This window comes from Syngnathus acus, chromosome 2 (assembly GCF_901709675.1).
Source record: "Syngnathus acus chromosome 2, fSynAcu1.2, whole genome shotgun sequence".
Classification (NCBI taxonomy): Eukaryota; Metazoa; Chordata; class Actinopteri; order Syngnathiformes; family Syngnathidae; genus Syngnathus; species Syngnathus acus.
In genome coordinates, this window is record NC_051088.1 from 9,729,924 (window position 1) to 9,748,750 (window position 18,827).

The following is an 18,827-nucleotide window of genomic DNA, read 5'->3' on the forward strand; positions in this document are numbered from 1 at the left end:
TCCAAGAAGGTCCTAAATGGCATTGAGAGACTCCGAGGCTCACACAAATAGGATCTCTCCAGCCCTCGTGTAACCTTGCGAGTTTGAATCGAAAGTGCATATTTCGCTTGTAGGCGACAATTTAAAGAGTAAGGCGTGCCCCTTTTATGTAAAAAAAAAAATAAAAATCTTTGGATATGTTTACTTTAGAGACCCTTGCTTGGATGAAAAACAAAACAAAAAAAAATCATCATCATGAATCGACTTTACATTGATTTTAAATTGTCAGTTTTAACGCTCTTTATTTGGATTGGGCCACTTTAACCTTAAATGTATTACCACTGGTAAACATGATTATTATGCAGATGATAGCACGGACTCTACATCTTTTCCAGTTGTGCTTCATGTGACAGGTGTTTCCTTATTCCCACTTCATGGATTTGGCAAAGTGCAACTGGCTGCTGGTGCTCGAGCTGGAAAGACGGAGATAACAAGAATTCCTCCAGCAATGTTTTTGTCTCTGCTCCAGTTGGGTGTTCCCCAACACCCTCAACAGCATCCAGAGCTGAGAGGAAGCGAAATTGCATCTTTCTAGTAAGTAAGTCTTCACGTTCTTTCGTTCAACGGCCTGGCTTGTTTGTTCACCGTGCATGTTTCCCTCTGTTTGAATATATTTGTTGCAAGCGTGTGTTTGAATGCGTGACATGAAAAAGCAGCACTGCCCAAGGAGTTTTTAGAACCAAGATTAAACTGGAGCCGCCGTGGGCCCACAGGCACTGATAACACCAGCTTCCATTTTCGGAAGCCTTGATGGCAATCCCAAGTGGCGTGTGCGTATGGAGAGGATGCTTCTGTTTGAAAGGGGGGAAATGAGCAATAAGAGCAAGTTTAGGATTTAAGTTTTGTAGGAACATGTGGCCAGTCCACATACAGGAAGTGGAAATGGTAGATAAAGGATTATGGATTTGTTCCACCCTTTACAAATGTAACAACATCCATGACCCCCAAAGATGAGGGAGTGTAATGTTTGTCCATTCATTCCACCCATACTTTGTTAGGTCTACATGGTAAACGACAAGCTGTGGTCAAATGCCTTCTGTCGATCCTTCCGTGTCATTACAGCACGGCAAACTGACATTTGGAGGAGATTTAATTGTGACACAAATACACCCCCTCCTCCGAATCCTTGTCCTTCCAGTACTTTTGGGGGGAGGAGTTAAGACCCAAAGGCCCAGCACGGGAATAAAAGCATGCTGGCAGTGTGCCTAATTCCGCCTTTGAGGACTCTGTAGCACAATGGCTCCTCTCGGCACTCGCGATATGGCACATGAAGAAGGAAAGGCTCACATTTAATCCTGGGGACCGAGGCTCAGCGTGTCATTTTAACTGTATGGCCACAATATGTGGATTTTCTAAAAACTGTATGAGCCACTAGGTGATGAAAAAGATCTCTCTCCTCACAAGAATGGCACCAGCAGGTTATGTTTAGCACATGCCAAAGCAGAAGGTGGTGCTGCAACCACGAGGCCTAGGTTCAGAAGTAGAGCTGTCTCTGTACTGTATATACTTCATCGTAAAAATGTGATGACATTATTGCATGACCTGTGCGTCCAAACAGATTGTTTTGTTGTTATCCCATCCTCCTACCACTGGGGCATGCTTGCATTATATGTAGGATTTGTTAATTACTGAAATATGTGTTTTGTATGAACCAGCAAGTCCAACAATTATTCATCATGTGGTATTTCAGCACAAGATAAATATCTGTCAGAAGTTCTGCAAATTCTACTTTAGAAAAATGGTGCTACCAAAAAAGCAAAACAAACAAACAAACAACATAGAAGCATGTTTCACCATCACTGTCACTGTTATTTTTAGCCACAATGACATTAAGTGGTGTTTAGAAAAATGCCGGCAGAGCTTCTAATGGGATTGAAAGTCCCACCTAGGAGGAGGATTTAATTAACGCTTGGAATGAATAACGTTTGAGCCAGTTCTCTCTCTGTCCTTGGTAATCAGTTCTGGGCCATTAATGAGAGGATGACTATCGACTGGTGGAGTATGCGTCTGATAATTGAATGTGTCGAGGCCATTAAACATTCCTGGTCAAAAACAAACATTCCAAATAAAGTTTCTGCATAACAATTTCAAGTATGGCAACAACAATGGAGTGATGTTTGTTGTAAAAGTGAAAGTCTGCTATAAATCTCTACCAGCCTTATGGGCTAGAGGCAGAGAATGGAATCTTTCAAAAGGCACATCCAGACATTCTCGTCCTAATCTCAACCTGAGGAAACGTGTCTCTTTTCTACTGCACCGTACCTAATTGGCTCGGCGTGACTCTACTTGATTGACACCTCTGCAGGCAAAAGCAAGGACTATTTCTAATACCTTCCAAATTGAGTTCCAAATTGGTATTGCTACACTATTGTATCATTTGTGGATGCATGGCTTCAAACGAAAAAAAAGTGAGATAAGCAGGACAGATAATGGATAGATACATGCCTTCGGTCTAAATGCCACAAAGTCCATACTGCCGTGCTGTGGCGTTATAATCAGGCTCGGGTAGTAAAAGGAAAGTCTTTAGGACAAAACAAAAATTAAATGTAAACAATTACAGTTCTGGGCACTGGTATGGGTGTCATTGAGCACGACATCAAGACCCCAAACTGCTCCCCAGGCGCTTAAGTAGCACCCATCCCAGTGGGCACCATCTATTTTAGCTGGCTTTGTTTTTAACTTGTAGTGAGGCTTTCAATCTGCACACAATTCTGTCAATCTCGAATCATGACAGAGCTGGACATAGTTAAAGGAAATATTAACCCCCAGATTTTCTTTTAAATATTCTTGTCTGTGCAGCCCAACTAGTCAGAACACGGAATTCTGATTAATGTTTCTCATGTGGAATATGAATTAAACAGGGAAAATCCACCTCAGGGGTGGCCACTTTGCCATTTGCTGTCAACTTCAAATGACATCACAGTTGCCAGGTCTCGGGTCACAACACTGTTCTGCTCACTGTTTTTCTGAAGCTGAGCTGTGATTGGTTGTGACCTGAAACCTGGCAACTATGATGCCATTTTTAGTCGGCGGTGGCAACTATGATGTCATTTTTAATCGGCAGCAAGTGGCAAAATGGCCACCCGCCCCATGAGATGAATAAAAATGGGTGAATTAATGCTACTATATTAATCATAATGCTGTGTTTAGATGCACAAACAACATATCATTGTGAATATTTTTTTAGGGCTGACTTCCCCATTTAAAGCTGAGTAGCTCTGTGTATTACAGAAGTTGATGGTTCAAGATGAGTTCAACACAACCTCCACATATGTGCATAATTATGAGCAGTTTTTTTTTTCTTTCTATAAGCACATTCTACCGCCCTACATGTTTCATATGTATGATGTGATTAAGATAAGTGACTCAGCCATTTATTCCCAACATGCAGTATTCGTGCTTTTTCTTTTATTTGCACAATGGCAAATGTTTTAAACCGCATTAATGTTATTACGTGCAACTCGATGTAGCTCTGTTGGGCTTTTACAATGTGTCGAAAACACATAAATTCATTCCAAACCGACATACATATATACAAGACCTTTATTAGTCTCAACAACTTTACAAGACCTCATTCACTCACATGATACGTGACATGAAAAACAACTTGTTTGGAATTGCTGCGAGGAGCATGTTGTGGTGCTTACAGAGACCTTTATGGTGCACTCAAATTTGTTTGCATTGTTTGTTCAAGGGCCGCTGCCCCTCTAAGACCTGTGAGCGTGACTCGCTTGTCCAGCGAAGCAGAACATCAGCTCCACTTCACGCCCTTTGTGAGAGCACAAGAAGGAAGTCGATACTTGTAAAGAAAGAAAGAAAGAAAGACAGGACTCAACTAGTGGGATGTGACTCGATGTCCTCAAATGCCAAGGCAAGGTAGGTTGATACAGCACATTTCATACACATTTCTCCCTTTGGCACCCCTGCTGGTTTTATCTCCAAGTGTACTTCCTGTAAACATTTTTCTCCATTCTTGCACAACCGACCTTCTGCATACATCCACTTCACCCTCTGTCGCACATCATCCATTCACCATCTTGCCAATTTGTCATTTTGTACGGAATTACGTGAAGTTTTGGGTGTGACAAACTCTTAGCCGGGACGTGAACTTGTGATCATGCTGCATTTATCAATTTCATTAACGCTCAATTCGTGCCAAGCTTTTACTCACCACATACCATGCATTTGTTTATTCTTTTCACGTTCCATACATTCATTCGTCACATACATTCTTTCGTCACATTCTCATGCTTCCAACCATATCTTTTCCTTGTAAGCCAAAACAGTTCCCTCTGTCCAGAACATTCTCCAATAATCCAAGGCTGGCGTCTAGCGTTAGGCAACATACAACGTCACATCAAGCATTAAGCAAAACATAAGATATAATCAAGCATTCAGCATTCTTAGCCGCCCTTGGCTTTGTCCGTGATTTAGAAAAACATCAGGCATGCATTGAACAGTTCATTAAGGGTCATTAAGCTATTCAGGCAATATACCAAAAGAATTTGTTATTTCAAAGTGCACAAAAATGCACATCAGATCATGAAGTTATAAAAAATGTCTCATTTCCTTCCAATTTTTCCTTCCATCCCCCCATCAGCCAAAATGAGTCAGAATGCTGCATGCGGTCTCTCACAGCATCATCAGCCAGTTTGTAGCCCGGTATAAGGCAAGACAACCTGCAAAAACATCCCTGACGCGGAACAATGTGGTCCATTTTTCACCATGTGACACCGGTGATGAGGCCGACCCAATACGTCATCATAATAGCCATTCCGGGAGAGGCTGATGGCACTTGGGGACATCTTCATCTGCTAATAAAGTGCACCTTTTTTAGTTATGGAATATGCCGTGTGTGTGTGAGAGGGTATGTGTGTGTGGGAAGGTATGAGTTATAGTAATGATCCTTGAATGGCAAGGGAGTCTTAAATGGTGCACTTTCACAAGATGGACTGTCTTTTGCAAATGCGTTTGCACGCACACACACTCACACCGAGCATATTATCATGCAACTTCCACAGCCCTTTATCAGACACAGAGCCATATTACATAAGACTAAGTGGATCTTTTAAAATGAAGTCTGCATGTCTCACTATGAAGTACTTATTGGTAAAAAGTGTGTTATTTCTCCAGGCGATCAATCAAACCAATAAAAATGATAATAATACAAAATATTTTTATCTCTTAATCAGGGCTGTCCAAATATGTTCCTCAAGGGCTACTATCAGGATCAGGATCGTTATCAGGCTTCTGCAAATTTGCTAATCATCTGATCACTGAACCACAAACTACAATTACTGCGGTCCATATTAAGAGTGTTGGGGAGAAAAATTATGAGAAAAGAAAGAAATAGCAAAAACACAAGCCTCAAATTAATTACTCACTGAGCTGAACTGAGCTCCCAACCCAGCTCAACTCATCTTTATTTATGTAGCATTTTCAGCTGCAGCTGTAACAAAGCGCTTTACAGAAAATGACATTAACAATTAGACAATCTGCTAGATTAACAATTGTGTAAAGACAGTGTGTATATAATTGAGATTTTTCAATGTTTGTTCGGTTTAAAATCCCTTTATTAATTTTAGTAATATGCCCAAAAAATTCTGTCATATAAATTTACATGTTAAGAATATAATTGAAAATTTAGCCATAACTAATTATATTACATGGGTCTCATGGCCTCACCTTGAAATATTTTGCCGCCATATTTTCGCTACGGATACCTGAAGGAGACAAATGATCTGATCTCAAATTTGCTGGATCAACAACTGTAACAACCGCAATGCACTTGAGGGGATACTAAAGTCGTTTGTGATGACATTTTGCTTGGTCCTCTGCTGAAGAAATTGGTGTACTGTTACGCCTATGAATTATGGTCTCTCTGAGACACCGTAGTGCGCATACTTCAAAATGCACACATTTCAAATTTAAGTCGCTGCAATTAGTTCACCATCAAATGGCCTTGAAAAAAATCCACAGACTGTCTCTTTAAAATGCAGATTTTTGCTGAATGTTTGTTCAGTTTCCAAGTTATGCAGAATTGTAAGACCTTGGGGTGTTTGACTTTTGAGGTTCCACTGTATTAAGATCCTCGTATCTGTCTATTTTTTAGATTGACCTTGCTTGCTCTCATTAAGATCATTCCTGAGCTGCAGCCCATTGCAATCCTGGACTGGTGGCAAGTCAATTGCAGGGTGCGTAAATACAATCAGTCACATTCACTGAATCACACCTATGGACAAGTTCAATAAGACTCATTGAAGAAGCCAAAGTCTAATGAAAATACATAATTGGAAAACGTGTCCCAAAAGTATTTGTCATCAATGTCAGTTAGTGCATCTTAGTCCAGTCAGATAGCCGTGTTTTTATTGTCGTAGTCGTCAGGGTTGTGAGCTGACATAAGACATCTTAGTGCGCATAAATCACCATCATCTACACTGGGATTTATAGCCCCAGAGAGAACATTTTCTCACTTGGAGAACGAAATTAGGGCAGTACGCGTGCATGTGTCTGCGTGTGCGTAGATGCATCCTCAAAGGCAACTCAAAGTGCTCTACTGATGTTTGCCTACTTGATAGGTCAAATCTTCATCCAACCATCCATCCATTTTCTCTACCTATTCTTCTGTTCAGGATGCCCAAGAGCTAGATCGTATTCCAGCTGGCTTGATTATGATTACTTCCCGCTTCCAGATCTGCCAGCCTACACTGGTCTGTGAAATTACCAACAGCAAGTCTAACCGGCCTCCATGCAGCGATACGGTAACGGTTTGTGCCAGTGACGAAAACAGTCACTGATACTCTCAACTTTCTCATTGCTCTCAACCTCTCAGCGTAATATAGGCCACTTTGTCCTGCTTTTTAAATCTGTTACAATGATCCTACAGCTTAACCTTACCACCATAGACTGGAATTTTAGACTAAATTTAAAGTGGGAATTTGGGAATGTGAATTTGGGAATTCTCACCACCACTTAGTATGGAAGAAGAAAAACGTGTCGCTGCATGACAAGCCTGTTTGTCTGCCACTTGTGCCTGCATGACATCATCGAACATGTGTGTGCATGCACCAGCTCTGATGCATTTTGTGTCTTGAACGCCTTCACAGACTACATGTGCTGGTTGTTTGCTCACAAGTTTGCGCACCAGTTGCGCGGTGGGTTGCTTTGGATTCAAACGTGTGCGTGGAGGGAGCTTGCGAGGGAAGGAGCCAACCGCCCTCCTCCTCCTTCAACTCTTCATCATCATCATCATCCCCGCGCTTGGATGAGAAGTGCACATTCGCCGTCCTCAGATACAGAGCTCATCTTTCATCGGAACCGCTCGATTCCACCAAATTGGACCCACCGCTGTGTGAACTGAATTTGTGGGTGTGTGAACTGGATTTGCTCCTCACTGAGGGAATTATTTTTTTTATGATTATTATTTGTGTGGCGGGGGCATTAAAGGGAATTTTATTTTGCATGTTTATTTTCCCCTCACCACCCCCCACCCTCCCTTTATTAGCCCAAAATGGATGCCGTCGACTGGATGTGGCGGCACCCCTGGATTAGCCGCTGATGTGATTGATAATTGAGGGCGCCACAAAGTTTTGGTAATCCAGGCGGGCAGAAAAGGGTGCAGGATGCAGTCCGGAGTGAAGACGCTCTCCGCAGGTGGAGGTGCGTCTCTCTGTTGCCTGCTGCTCCTCTGGCTCATCTACTCCCATCTGCTCCGAGAGGGTAAGTCTGCAGTCTTACTTTGCCTCCTGGGAGCTTTTCAAACAAATGGCTTTGTTTATTGATTTGATTGGCATGCATCTGCTCATTCTGTCCTGACTCCAGAGCCACGGCATTCTTTTAAAAGTAGCCTGCACTCTGAATAGAATGTCACCTTGTTGAGGCAGATAGATGGTTGCCATGCATGCATGTATGCATGCATGCATGCATGTTTATTTCTGAGTGCAGATACAAAAAAAGGATGGTGCTAAACATTCATTTTTAAATAGTGATCCATCCTGCTGACATTGGGTTTTTCACCAAACACCTGTCGATGAAAGTTTAAAAAAAATAACCTGGTTTGAATCCACCTAGACTAGCGTACTTTTCGATATAGTACAGTCAAGGGCATCAACTACGTATCCTGGCACTTAATAGATTTTGTGAATTAATGAAAGTTTTTTGCAGACATTTTGAAAAAGGATTTTTTATAGCTTCAGTTGAACCTCATCACAGAAATTCAGGCACAATATGGCTGTGAACTCAGTCAGTGCCAATTTAGTGACTTTTCTGCCCCTCTCACCTCCAGCCTCCCCTCGTTCTCCTAAAAGCGAGTCATGATGTTAATTCCCTCTAATAAACTGCAGGCAGCATGAGCGAACTCATTCGGACATTTGTTTGTGTATGATAAGAACGGTGCCAGGTGGAAGGCCATCAATTGCGCTGAACATTGCCAACGTTATGGTGCCTGTTTATATGTTGCAAAAGCAGTTAGTAATTAACATGTTGGAAACTTTTGACCCAAGGCCTGTGCTTCCAAGCCACACATTCTTGATGCTCGAAGTGGAAGAAATCACAATTGAGTATCGTGGGTCTACCTGGTGTGAAAGTTGCTAACCTTGGCCAAACTACATTTAGACCAAGTTTGATGATTGCCACGTCCACCTACAAACATTTTATGGTCACTGGTGTCCATTGAAAAGCCTGTCACAATTTTATGAATTCTAGCTGTAAACAATTATAATAAAAGTGGATTTTTTAATAGTCAGGGAACAAACAACACACATACGTTCTTCATTGGATGGTGACAATACAGTCTGTAAAGTAAAAAAAAAATACATCAAATTTCTGTTTCTAGAAGTACATAATCAGAGACAACCTACTATTGTACATATATAGACAAACAAAATAGACAGTGCACTCTAGCTTGCTGGGTGGCATCCACTGAGGCACACTTCCAGTACCTTCTGTACTGGTTTTAGTTTGTTTATGACCTGGATTTTTGTTCTCATAAAATATTCACTGTTACTTTTCCAATGCATTAGCATAGATGACTAATAGACTACTGCGCTTTATAACCGAAGTACAATTGTATGATTTACTGTAAGCACAGAGTAGAACTCCATGGCAAATGATTTCAAGTAGTGGATTAAACACACAAAATGTTTAAAAGATTAATGTAAACAAACATAAAAGAGCAAGGAGCCAAGAAAAACATTCTAGAAATGAATTGTCCTCAAATGGCCTCACAGACAATCCTTCTTAGCTACTTTCAACATGAAAGGCCATTTCTTCTCTTTGGTTCTTTTTCCAACACAAATATTTGCAAACTGGTGTTTGAGATGTCGACGGGCTAAAAGTTTTTCCATTATTGGCGTAACACTAGCAAGACTTGACAGTTTTACCCTAACCCCACTTTTGTGTTGACACGCAACGCATTCTTGTTCGTTCTTATTGTCTGGAGTAATGTCTTGACGAGGCTTCAGGTAAAAGGGAGCGACACGTCTTATTTCAATTCCGGGCGCAGGAAGAGCCTGGTCGGGGCCTCCGGAGCGTTATAATTTCCGACTGTATAAATCTGTAATCCCATAGTGCTTTCCTTCTTGAATAAAACATCCTCTGGTGCAATTACACTATCACCCTGACACAGAGCAGAAAACCAAATGATGTTTTCTCTGCACTTTATTGGATACTGTTGATGACAAAACCACTCAAATTTCACTGTCATAGGCTTGGGTAAAAACAAAAAGTGGACCCCTGTTGGGAGATGTAGAACACTAAATTTGGAGATTAGATCTTTTAATCAAGCTTTAGCCGACAGCGTAATTACTGCCTGGGAGGAAGAAGAGCGCCTACACCGACGCGTCTGGCGGCGTGCTGACAGCCCAAGAAGACAGTGATGTGAAAAATGAACCGGATGAGCTTTGAAATGTGCTCCCTTTGCCTCTAATTTACACGTTTGCACTAATGTGCTTCCGTCACCGGCCTCTCAAATTCCTTCAGTGAAGAGCTAAGCTATTTATACTGCACTACTTCTCATTGCACAATCGTCTCATTAGTGCCTTATGTTGCAAAATTGTGAAATCAATCTCTGTGAACTAACTATACTTTGATATTCTTGAGTAAATAGAACATGATTTTATCCTTGACTACCTCTTGTATGTTACCCACTCCTCTTCCCAACTGAATCCTAAGTCAGTACGCCATGTCTTCAAATATGAAAAATGCTTGTATTTGTTGAATCTTATTTTATTCTATTGACTGCTAGGATGATCAGATGCATTATAGAATGGATGGATGGCATCCAGTATATAACTCCTTTTATGCGCTATGGAGGTTTGCGTGTTTCCAAACTTTTATTGAGCCACAGACAATTTACCCCCCTCCCACCCCAAATACTTAGTTTCCTTCCAGGGCTTTAAATGAGTTATAGTTAATTATTTTATGTATAATTTAAAATTTACACTTCATGATAAGTACAGTGGCGTCAGGCATAAACCGCTCACCATTACATTTCAGAAAACCAAAATACAGCATGTTTCTTAATCCCTCAACATTTCATTATTTGCACAATGAAACAGAATAACACGATAACAAGATGAAGACAAATGTGCAGAGGAAGAAAAAGCAAGCCGCTTTTAACACTTTATGTATGTCAATAATTTGTAAAAGGAACTGGCGTATCGATACTGACCACAAGTATCAATTTGTGAAAAAAATTGTGAAATTGGCCGAATTTGGACATGGGTGGATTTGTCTTGGTTCCACTGATAAGCAATTCCTATTCAACATGTTTGCGTGATATATTACCACCCCCTACAGGACTGGAGTGAAACTTAACAGCTGTCATGATTTGCCATTAAAACAAATGTAAATTGGAAAACTTCCACCTTGGAACAAGTCTGCACTCTATTGAGTGTCGTCCCCACATAAATTATGTAAGTACGCTATCTGGTGAGGGTCTATTGAAAAACCATTTTAATTTTCAAATCCTGCTCCATGCTAGATAGTTTGTTGCTTGCGTTTGACTGCCAGAACGTAATCGTTGGTGACCGACGTTTCGGGAGGCCGGCTTTAGGCAGAGTTGAGGCCGTGTGGCAGCCAGAGCCTGTTTTGCCTCCATCCACTCTGTAGTTCATCTGTCAGGCCAGCCAGGACAGGAAATCAAAGCGCAGCAGCCCTGTCTACGTACGGCATTGAGCCAGCGCCCACCACGATGAATGGCCTGTCAGCTGCTCTCTACGCTGCCAATTTATTCAACAATAAATTAGGAAATGTCTGGATTCCCTCACCAGACCACACTCTCAATGCGAGGGGCACGCTCAGAGCTGTGGCGACGTCTCGCAGCTTTCAGGTTGGACAGGTGATTTGTTGTGAGCTTTTGACATTTTTAACCACATTAATGGGGAGGTGGACAAACAGTTGGCCTCTGCTGCGGTTGGCCAGTGAAACCCTTTTCTTTTAATATAATAGCGACAGATGCATTGGATAAAGACATAGATAGAAACAGAGACAGACAGATTGCAGACAGTAAAAGCATTGATTGCATTTACACACACACACTCGCATGGACGCACATGCACACACACTCGCATGGACGCACATGCACACACGCACACACATATTATTATGTTATTTGTTTATTTATTATTTATTCATCACTCTTATTTATTCTTTGTTTGTACCTTCTTGTTTTTATTTTTTGTGTTGTTTACTTGTATGTATATTGTGTATTATGTCTTGTCACCGTGGGATAGTGGGAACGTAATTTCGATTTCTTTGTGTCTTGGCATGTGAAGAAATTGACAATAAAGCAGACTTTGACTTTGACACCCATACACACTGTGTAAACAGTATAGTAGCACCACTTGTAGTGAATTGTGACAGACCAGTGGTGGAATTTTCCTCCTTCCATCACACGTGTCATAACACAACAAAACACATTGAATGATTTGTACTCTCCACTTTGAAATTTCTGAAGCGAACAACACTATGTTGCTGGAGAAGAAAAATATATATGGTGTTATCTTGCTGTGGCGTACAGGCCCGTCGACGGAACTGACAGAACACATCTCATGAAATACGACTGCAGGCTGTCTCACTAAATTCTGAAGTGACTCAGTCAGCCTTCAACAATCAGTAGTGAGCCGCTCTATTGATGAATGGCGAATATGCTCCACTGTACTTTATGGACGCCATTGTGTTTCTCTCTTCTGCTGACCAAATGTCATCAAAATTTCTAGGTCGATTTTATCGGTGAATTAACCCCTGTGCTCTCGAGTTTAGTTGTGCGTTGTGGGGTGGAAAGTCTTCATGAAGCATCACAGTCTGTATGTTTACTGCACAAACACAGTTCGGTTGGTTGCCCCCTGGTGGTTGGATGACTATCCATTGACTCAAAAGATTAATTTACCACCAAATAATCGCTAAGGATAGTCTTTTAGAATAATCTGATCATCAGGCCTTTGCTCAGTTTGCAGTGAGGATGGGGAGAATGTAAAATGTCAATTATTTCTGTTTGTTTGCCACATAAAGGCGTATTCACACAAAGCTGTTCTACCAACTAATTAATCCAGTCGATTGTTAATCAGAAAATTTTAGTCTAACTCCCATTCCTAATTCAGAGGGCAATTTGATGTAAGCATATTGAATGACTTTTAACTCAGGGGACCATGAAAATTGCCACACCCTGAGCATTAAAGTAGGCATGCTAGCAAGGAATCACAAACTTTTCCAAGAAAGTAGCTGATTTCTCTCGCAGCAACGTTAAAGGTGGCATTTCATATGCAGCGTGAGTGCTGCTTGCCTGGGCTGTAAGGCGGAGGGAGCTATAAAAGTATGAGCATCCTTATGAAACAAAATGAAAAGAATTTTTACAGCTCAATCCATTTGGCAGCACACAAAGCTCATAATTCACAGGCCCTCGAATACGAATTCTGTCTGGCTGTCAGCGTCAACCTCCCCAGTGGATGAGTGTAGTTCAGTGCTCAGTGTATTTCTGCATCGTAATACCCCAGGCAGACAGTGCTGGGCCCTGAAACGGGTCCAGCCCAGGCTGGGTGGTGCGGATGATTAGTCATGTTCATTCTGTTTCGTGCTCTACTCCATTTTCCGCTTGATGTGCTGATTATATTGTCTGAGAGAGCTGTGATTTGATATTAAAGCCACACACATACACACGCACACACACACAATCTTGCCTTGTTGTACTGTACTTTGGGAGTTTAGTCTCTCTGCGTCTTTGCGTTAAATGAAGATGAGGAAATCCTCGGTGGCTCTGAAATTTGGGCTGTGCACTCGAGTTGTCCGACTTGCGTTGACAGTAGCACTGCTATTTGCATTGTGCTGCAACATTATGAACAGAATATTATAAGCTAAACTTATTGCAGAGAAGATGAAATCAGTCAGTGGGATAATTCACAGAATACAAAAGTGAGTTATCTCCACAAATGACAAAAAAAGTAGCAGTATTTTCTTCACTGCTTATCCTCAGGGTAGGTAGCCCATCTGATTTCTTTTTTTCCCCCTGAAAACATGATCAACTGAACCAAATACTGATCATATTATATGTATTAATGATTCAGGTGGCCAGCATCCAGAGGAGACGTTTAAAGCAAAACAATATTTTTTGTCAAAATATGACTTAGGCCAGTATTTTAAGAAGATGATATGTGGAACTGCTAAAACAAAACACTATCCATTCCTTGATGTCAGTCAACCTTTGAATTGTTTTGACTATGAAATTATTATAAACAGAAATCAAAATAATCTGTCCCACACTCAAATTGTCATAATAAGAATGGCTTTTTCACATTAAATGTGCACAGTAGAAAATGGGATTCATGGAATTGCTCATCTAAAGCACTTTGAGCTTTGTGCCATGTGTGAAAAGTGCTGGGTAAATTAACATTGATTGATTGATTGATTGATTGATAAACATGGTATGCTGATAAATATTGCATTTCTGGGGTTTGAATAAAGCAGCGAACCCAAATATTGTTTTTGTGCCAGTTGTCTGCTGTCTGACATGTTCAGCAAGTGAGAATCGGTCAAGGAGGCCACGGCAACATCTGCCTCATGTACTTGGTGTCCTTAGCCCCGCTACTCGTCTGGCACGTTGCAAACGGCATCTAGGTAATGAGAAGCACTCGGTCGTCTTGACGAACATATGCTCAGTGGAACGAGATAGCCGTCTGATGTCATACAGAGTCGTCGATGGGGAGGCTGTTAGTGTGGAAGTGCAAGGCTGCTGAATTTAGGCTTGAAAAGATGGCTGGCTAGTCCACCTTAACAAAAGGAAGCTGTTCCTTCTTTGCATCTCTTCACATTTCTGTGAACAAGAATTTGGAGCGTGTCTAAGGGAATTGTTTTGTCCATTCATCCAGAAGAACATTGAGTTAAAAGCCAGTGATTTTGGAGCTGAGAGACAGCTTGTTGGCTCTGCTTCCAGTTCATCTCAAAGGTGTTTGTGGGCTTGTTCTCACACACCAGACATTGCATCCTTTATTTTACAGACCTTGCTTTGAGTACTTGGGCTACTTCGAGCATGCATTTTCTCCTTCTTTGAGTTGGTTCAATTGGGTCAGTCCAATGTTTAACCCAAATTGGGTTGTTTTTAATCCAGTATTAAAAATAGTATATAAATTAATAAAAGTATATAAAAGTATTGGAATATACATATTTAAATATTGGAACGAATATAAATTGTTTGAAAAAACTGCTTTAAGTTTTTTACTTAATGACATTATCAAACGTTTCAAGACTTCGCTGCAGCCTCCTTCAGTTGTTTGTTGGGTTTATTTCCGTCCTATTTTTGCTAATGAGTAGTTTGTGTTCGCTAGTGTCGCAATTCTTTTTATTTCGTGTTCATGATCATCACTTGTGCCCTCTGGAGGTTGTTGCTCAAGCCTTTTGTAGATTGTTTAGGAGGTGTCAAAATATTTTTGTGATTAAACGGCTGTTGTTTCCATCGGTCGACCACTTTCATGTTTGTTATTTAGTACATATCCAGATAATTTCCTTCTTCTTCATGACGTGCCAAATCTTTATTCAGCTTCACAATTGTTTTCGACCCGTGGACTGGTTTCTACGCCACAATGGAAGACAAGTAGAGCATCTCAAAATTGGGCACAGCTCTTATTAGAGAATTAAACCAAACACAATAAAAATGTCAGGAATTTACAGTGGCTGGAATCATAATTAGCCTTCCTGAAAAAATAATAGACAATAGTAAATTGGTGTACCCACTTATTGCTGTTCTTACAGCAGAAAAAGTCGAGAATAATATCTTTGTGTTCGATTTAACGGGTCCAGATTTTATACCGAGTAAGTCAGTTTGTGAGTAAATTGAGACTTAAATGATCATAATAGTATTCATACATTTTGTGACATTTTTGTTTGGTTCATCGCGCACAGCGGGAGTATTCTGCTGTTCAATAAATATTTGATTATATTAGTTTTCTGTCAACAACAATCCACTCATCCATCTGTTGGATTAGCAAAACATGCACTCTCGTTCTCTTTCTCACAGCTGCAGCTGAGTTGAAATGGCTTTTTTTTTAATGAAGCATTGTGCTGCGGTCTGAAAACATGTTTGTCAGTGTGGAGAATGAATTCTCGCACATTGCCGTGGAAATGATAAATTTTAGGCAAACTTTGAAAGTCACATTACTTGGCAGATGCATGAGGGCCAATAATTTGACAGGGTGCGGCATGACCATATGTGAATGATCTATATACTGTTTTTCATAGAGCTCCACTTAAATGTGAAATTAATTAGTCTAATTAGGGTACTGTGACTGAATGACTGAATGCGTCAGAGACTGTGCAAAGCAGATCTGGTTGCCAAGCAACGCAATAAGCGTGGCGCACACTCAACCGAATCCCAGAAACTGATAGCCCATTTTCAGGACTGTGTTGTTTAATTGGCGCTTCAACTCCAAGCTCCATCAGGATGTGGCAGAAAAAAGTCCACTGGCGCTGATCTTTCTTTCCACCAATTAAGACGATAGAATGTCAACATTCGGCCATCATTGTAATGTAGTAGAGACACATTTCCAGTCGTTGGGCAGTCGCTGAGTGTATCAAGGCCAGGTGGCAGCACACCGTTTCTGACGTAAGCACACAGAAGAATATGGTCCCAGGTTGCACCCAGATGTTCCTTTAAGCTAACATGACTGCATACTGTTACTTAAATTACCTCATTGTGGCCACTCATTCTAACGTCTACATACATCAGTGGGATCCTTCAACTCTTGCATCCTCTTTAAGGACCAAATGTTAAGATACTTGTGTTGCACTGCTCTGATGAGTGGGTAAGGTGCATTCTCCCTATTGAATGACATGAAGCCCCCGTCACATGAATCATATGTTGTCGGAATGATAGAGTACAAGGCGGCAGCGATATAAAGCGCCTTCCAACCTCCCCCGTTCCCACGGCCCACTCACTGCCACAAGCCCTTGCGCTACCCGTCTCTGCCTTCAGGTTTATTGCATGAAGCCCATTCATCTGTTCAATAGAGAAACACAGCAGACAGCACTGATATCTCACATCACCTCCGCCCTCCCAGCAGCTGTAAGCATAAAAGGGCTCGCCTCAGCAAAAGCAACATCGGCTGGGCTGAGAGGCGGTGGCGGCGGTGGTGTTGATGATGGTGTAAAGTGAGTGAGCGGAATAATAAATACGCCACATTTCCATTGAGAGAGGCTCCCACGGATTGTATTGGTTTTTCTAAATTGCTGAAATGTATCACGGTGATTTTTCAGAGCCAACACAGTTCACACCAATGGCAGTTAAGACTAACCCTGAAGGTGGTAACGACTTCATAATCCAAGTTTTTATCATGCTTGGCTGGTGAGGGAAAATAATTGGCTCACTGAAAACAGGCAAAATATATATAGTATGGTTGAAAACAATCAATTTTGCAAATGTTGGTCAACCTCTATCTCATTTATGTGTTTTTATTGTTTGGTTGGTGAAAATGTTGAGATTCTCCTCTGTTCTCACCCTGACTTGCAATTAAACCTCTTGAACGTCTCTCCAACTGCTCACAGCACCTCATAAACTATTTGTGGTGATCAAAAACCTGTTTTTTGTCTTTTGGGGGGCGACTTGATTATTTCCAGTTGAAGCTTTGCGAGTCGAGTTGCAACAGTTTTAAAGAGTTTATCTCATGGAAAGTGCAATATTGCTTCTCCGAGCTACTTTTATATTGCTATCAGTTTGCCACTGAAGGAAAAAGGTTTGACTGTGAATACACTTTGTACGTGGAATTTGTTTTATTTACAGTATTATACTCAACAATATTTAAGGTTAGCTTCTCTAAGGCAAGGAATTGCTTTCACCTGACAAAATCTGCTGTCTGTCGTCTTTCAGCTGAGCGCTGACGCGTTGTGATTACATGGTGGTTATTCATAGAACACAACAACCATTAGCGACTAATCGTTCTGTTAAAAGCACCGGCAAGACAACATAAAAGACAATTAAATAGCTTCCCTCTGGTTTTCAAGTCATTTCATTGACAGAACAACTGTCTTTATGTTTAATGCTTAGTGGAGATGGGAGCTTTGAAATGCCACACGGGGGAGAAAAGTTCATCATTGACATGCATTTTGACTTCCACTGTTGTGTACTATTTTTGGGTGCGATTTGTAATCAACAACCCACATTTGCTTGCGTATTTTTGTTTTAGCAAAGCAATAACAATCAGTTGAAATAGTGTTGTTTCACAAGAAAGTACGTCAAAAACGACAAAATAATATTTTGACTACCATGTCTAGCTTGTCTTCTACCTGTTTGAGCTCAAATCTGACAGGTTTTTTTTGTTCTTCTCTTCCAGGCAATCTTTATGTATTTTTATACAACATAAACTAATTTAGCAATGAAACTTGAAATGAAATCAACCCACAATGTCTTTAGCAATATTAGATGTTTGTCATGACAAATCTTTAATTGACTTCAATTTCAGACAGTTTTGGGTGACATGGAGAAAAAAAACTGTACTTAAAACAAAAAGGCATTCGAGCCATTTTTTGGCAGTCTGGGAGCAATGAAATCACTTTTTCCTATTTGAGGCTTTTGTTGCTGCCTTCCAACAGCACTTGTTCTGCAATGTGTCCATTAGAGGCTCATTATACTAATGCTGCTCACCGCTGTGCTTCGCAGGCCAGTTGGCGGTGGGAACCTGCGAGATAGTCATGCTCAACAGGGACAGCAGCGTTCCCAGACGGACCATCGCCAGGCAGACAGCCCGCTGTGCCTGCCGGAGAGGTCAGATTGCCGGCACTACACGGGCCAGGCCGGCATGTGTCGATGGTATGTTCTCAAAAACGTTTAGTGAGCTCTGTTGTTTATTTTTCATTGTTTTCAAAGCCGTTGAAGATATATAATAGTATTAAAACGCCTTAAGAATGTCTTCTTTTGTTTTCAAGGCTGTTGAAGATATTATATAATAGTATTATGAAGCCTTAAGAAAGTCTTCTTTTGTTTTTGGAATTTGTTTACGGTCCTAATCCAATTCTCCTATCAGTCATCAAACCTCAATATCTCACTTTTTTTTATTACTTCTGTACAACATTACATCATTGTGCGACAGTTGGATTAGCAGCCATAGATTTTTATCAGGATATTTATATAAGACCTCTTAAATTAAAACTGAACTTCTCCATTTCAATCAAATGTCCATTATTTGATCTCAATTCTATTGTGTTGAATAAAGGCAAATTTCTCTTTTACCTTTCATTTTACTTTTAATTTGACTTAAAATGTACTTTTCATTCAACTTTTAATTGGATTATTACAGTAAATCCTCAGA

The 18,827-nt window shown here is 40.8% G+C and overlaps 1 protein-coding gene across 3 annotated transcripts in view; it reads left to right on the forward strand.

Annotated features, from left to right (window-relative positions):
- The first annotated feature begins 398 nt into the window (after nucleotides 1–398).
- Nucleotides 399–18,827, forward strand: part of tafa5l (TAFA chemokine like family member 5, like) — a 33,311-nt gene continuing 14,882 nt past the window's right edge. Inside the window, exons 1-6 of one of the 3 annotated variants that reach the window (XM_037242084.1) lie at nucleotides 399–577; nucleotides 3,734–3,915; nucleotides 6,152–6,233; nucleotides 6,672–6,800; nucleotides 7,544–7,758; nucleotides 18,179–18,328. In XM_037242084.1, the coding sequence (XP_037097979.1) occupies nucleotides 7,662–7,758; nucleotides 18,179–18,328 (247 nt within the window). In that variant the 5' untranslated portion in view covers nucleotides 399–577; nucleotides 3,734–3,915; nucleotides 6,152–6,233; nucleotides 6,672–6,800; nucleotides 7,544–7,661. Of the gene's footprint in view, nucleotides 578–3,733; nucleotides 3,916–6,151; nucleotides 6,234–6,671; nucleotides 6,801–7,101; nucleotides 7,759–18,178; nucleotides 18,329–18,827 lie in introns of those variants that run through there. The other 2 variants (XM_037242078.1, XM_037242070.1) reach the window with 2 other exon arrangements.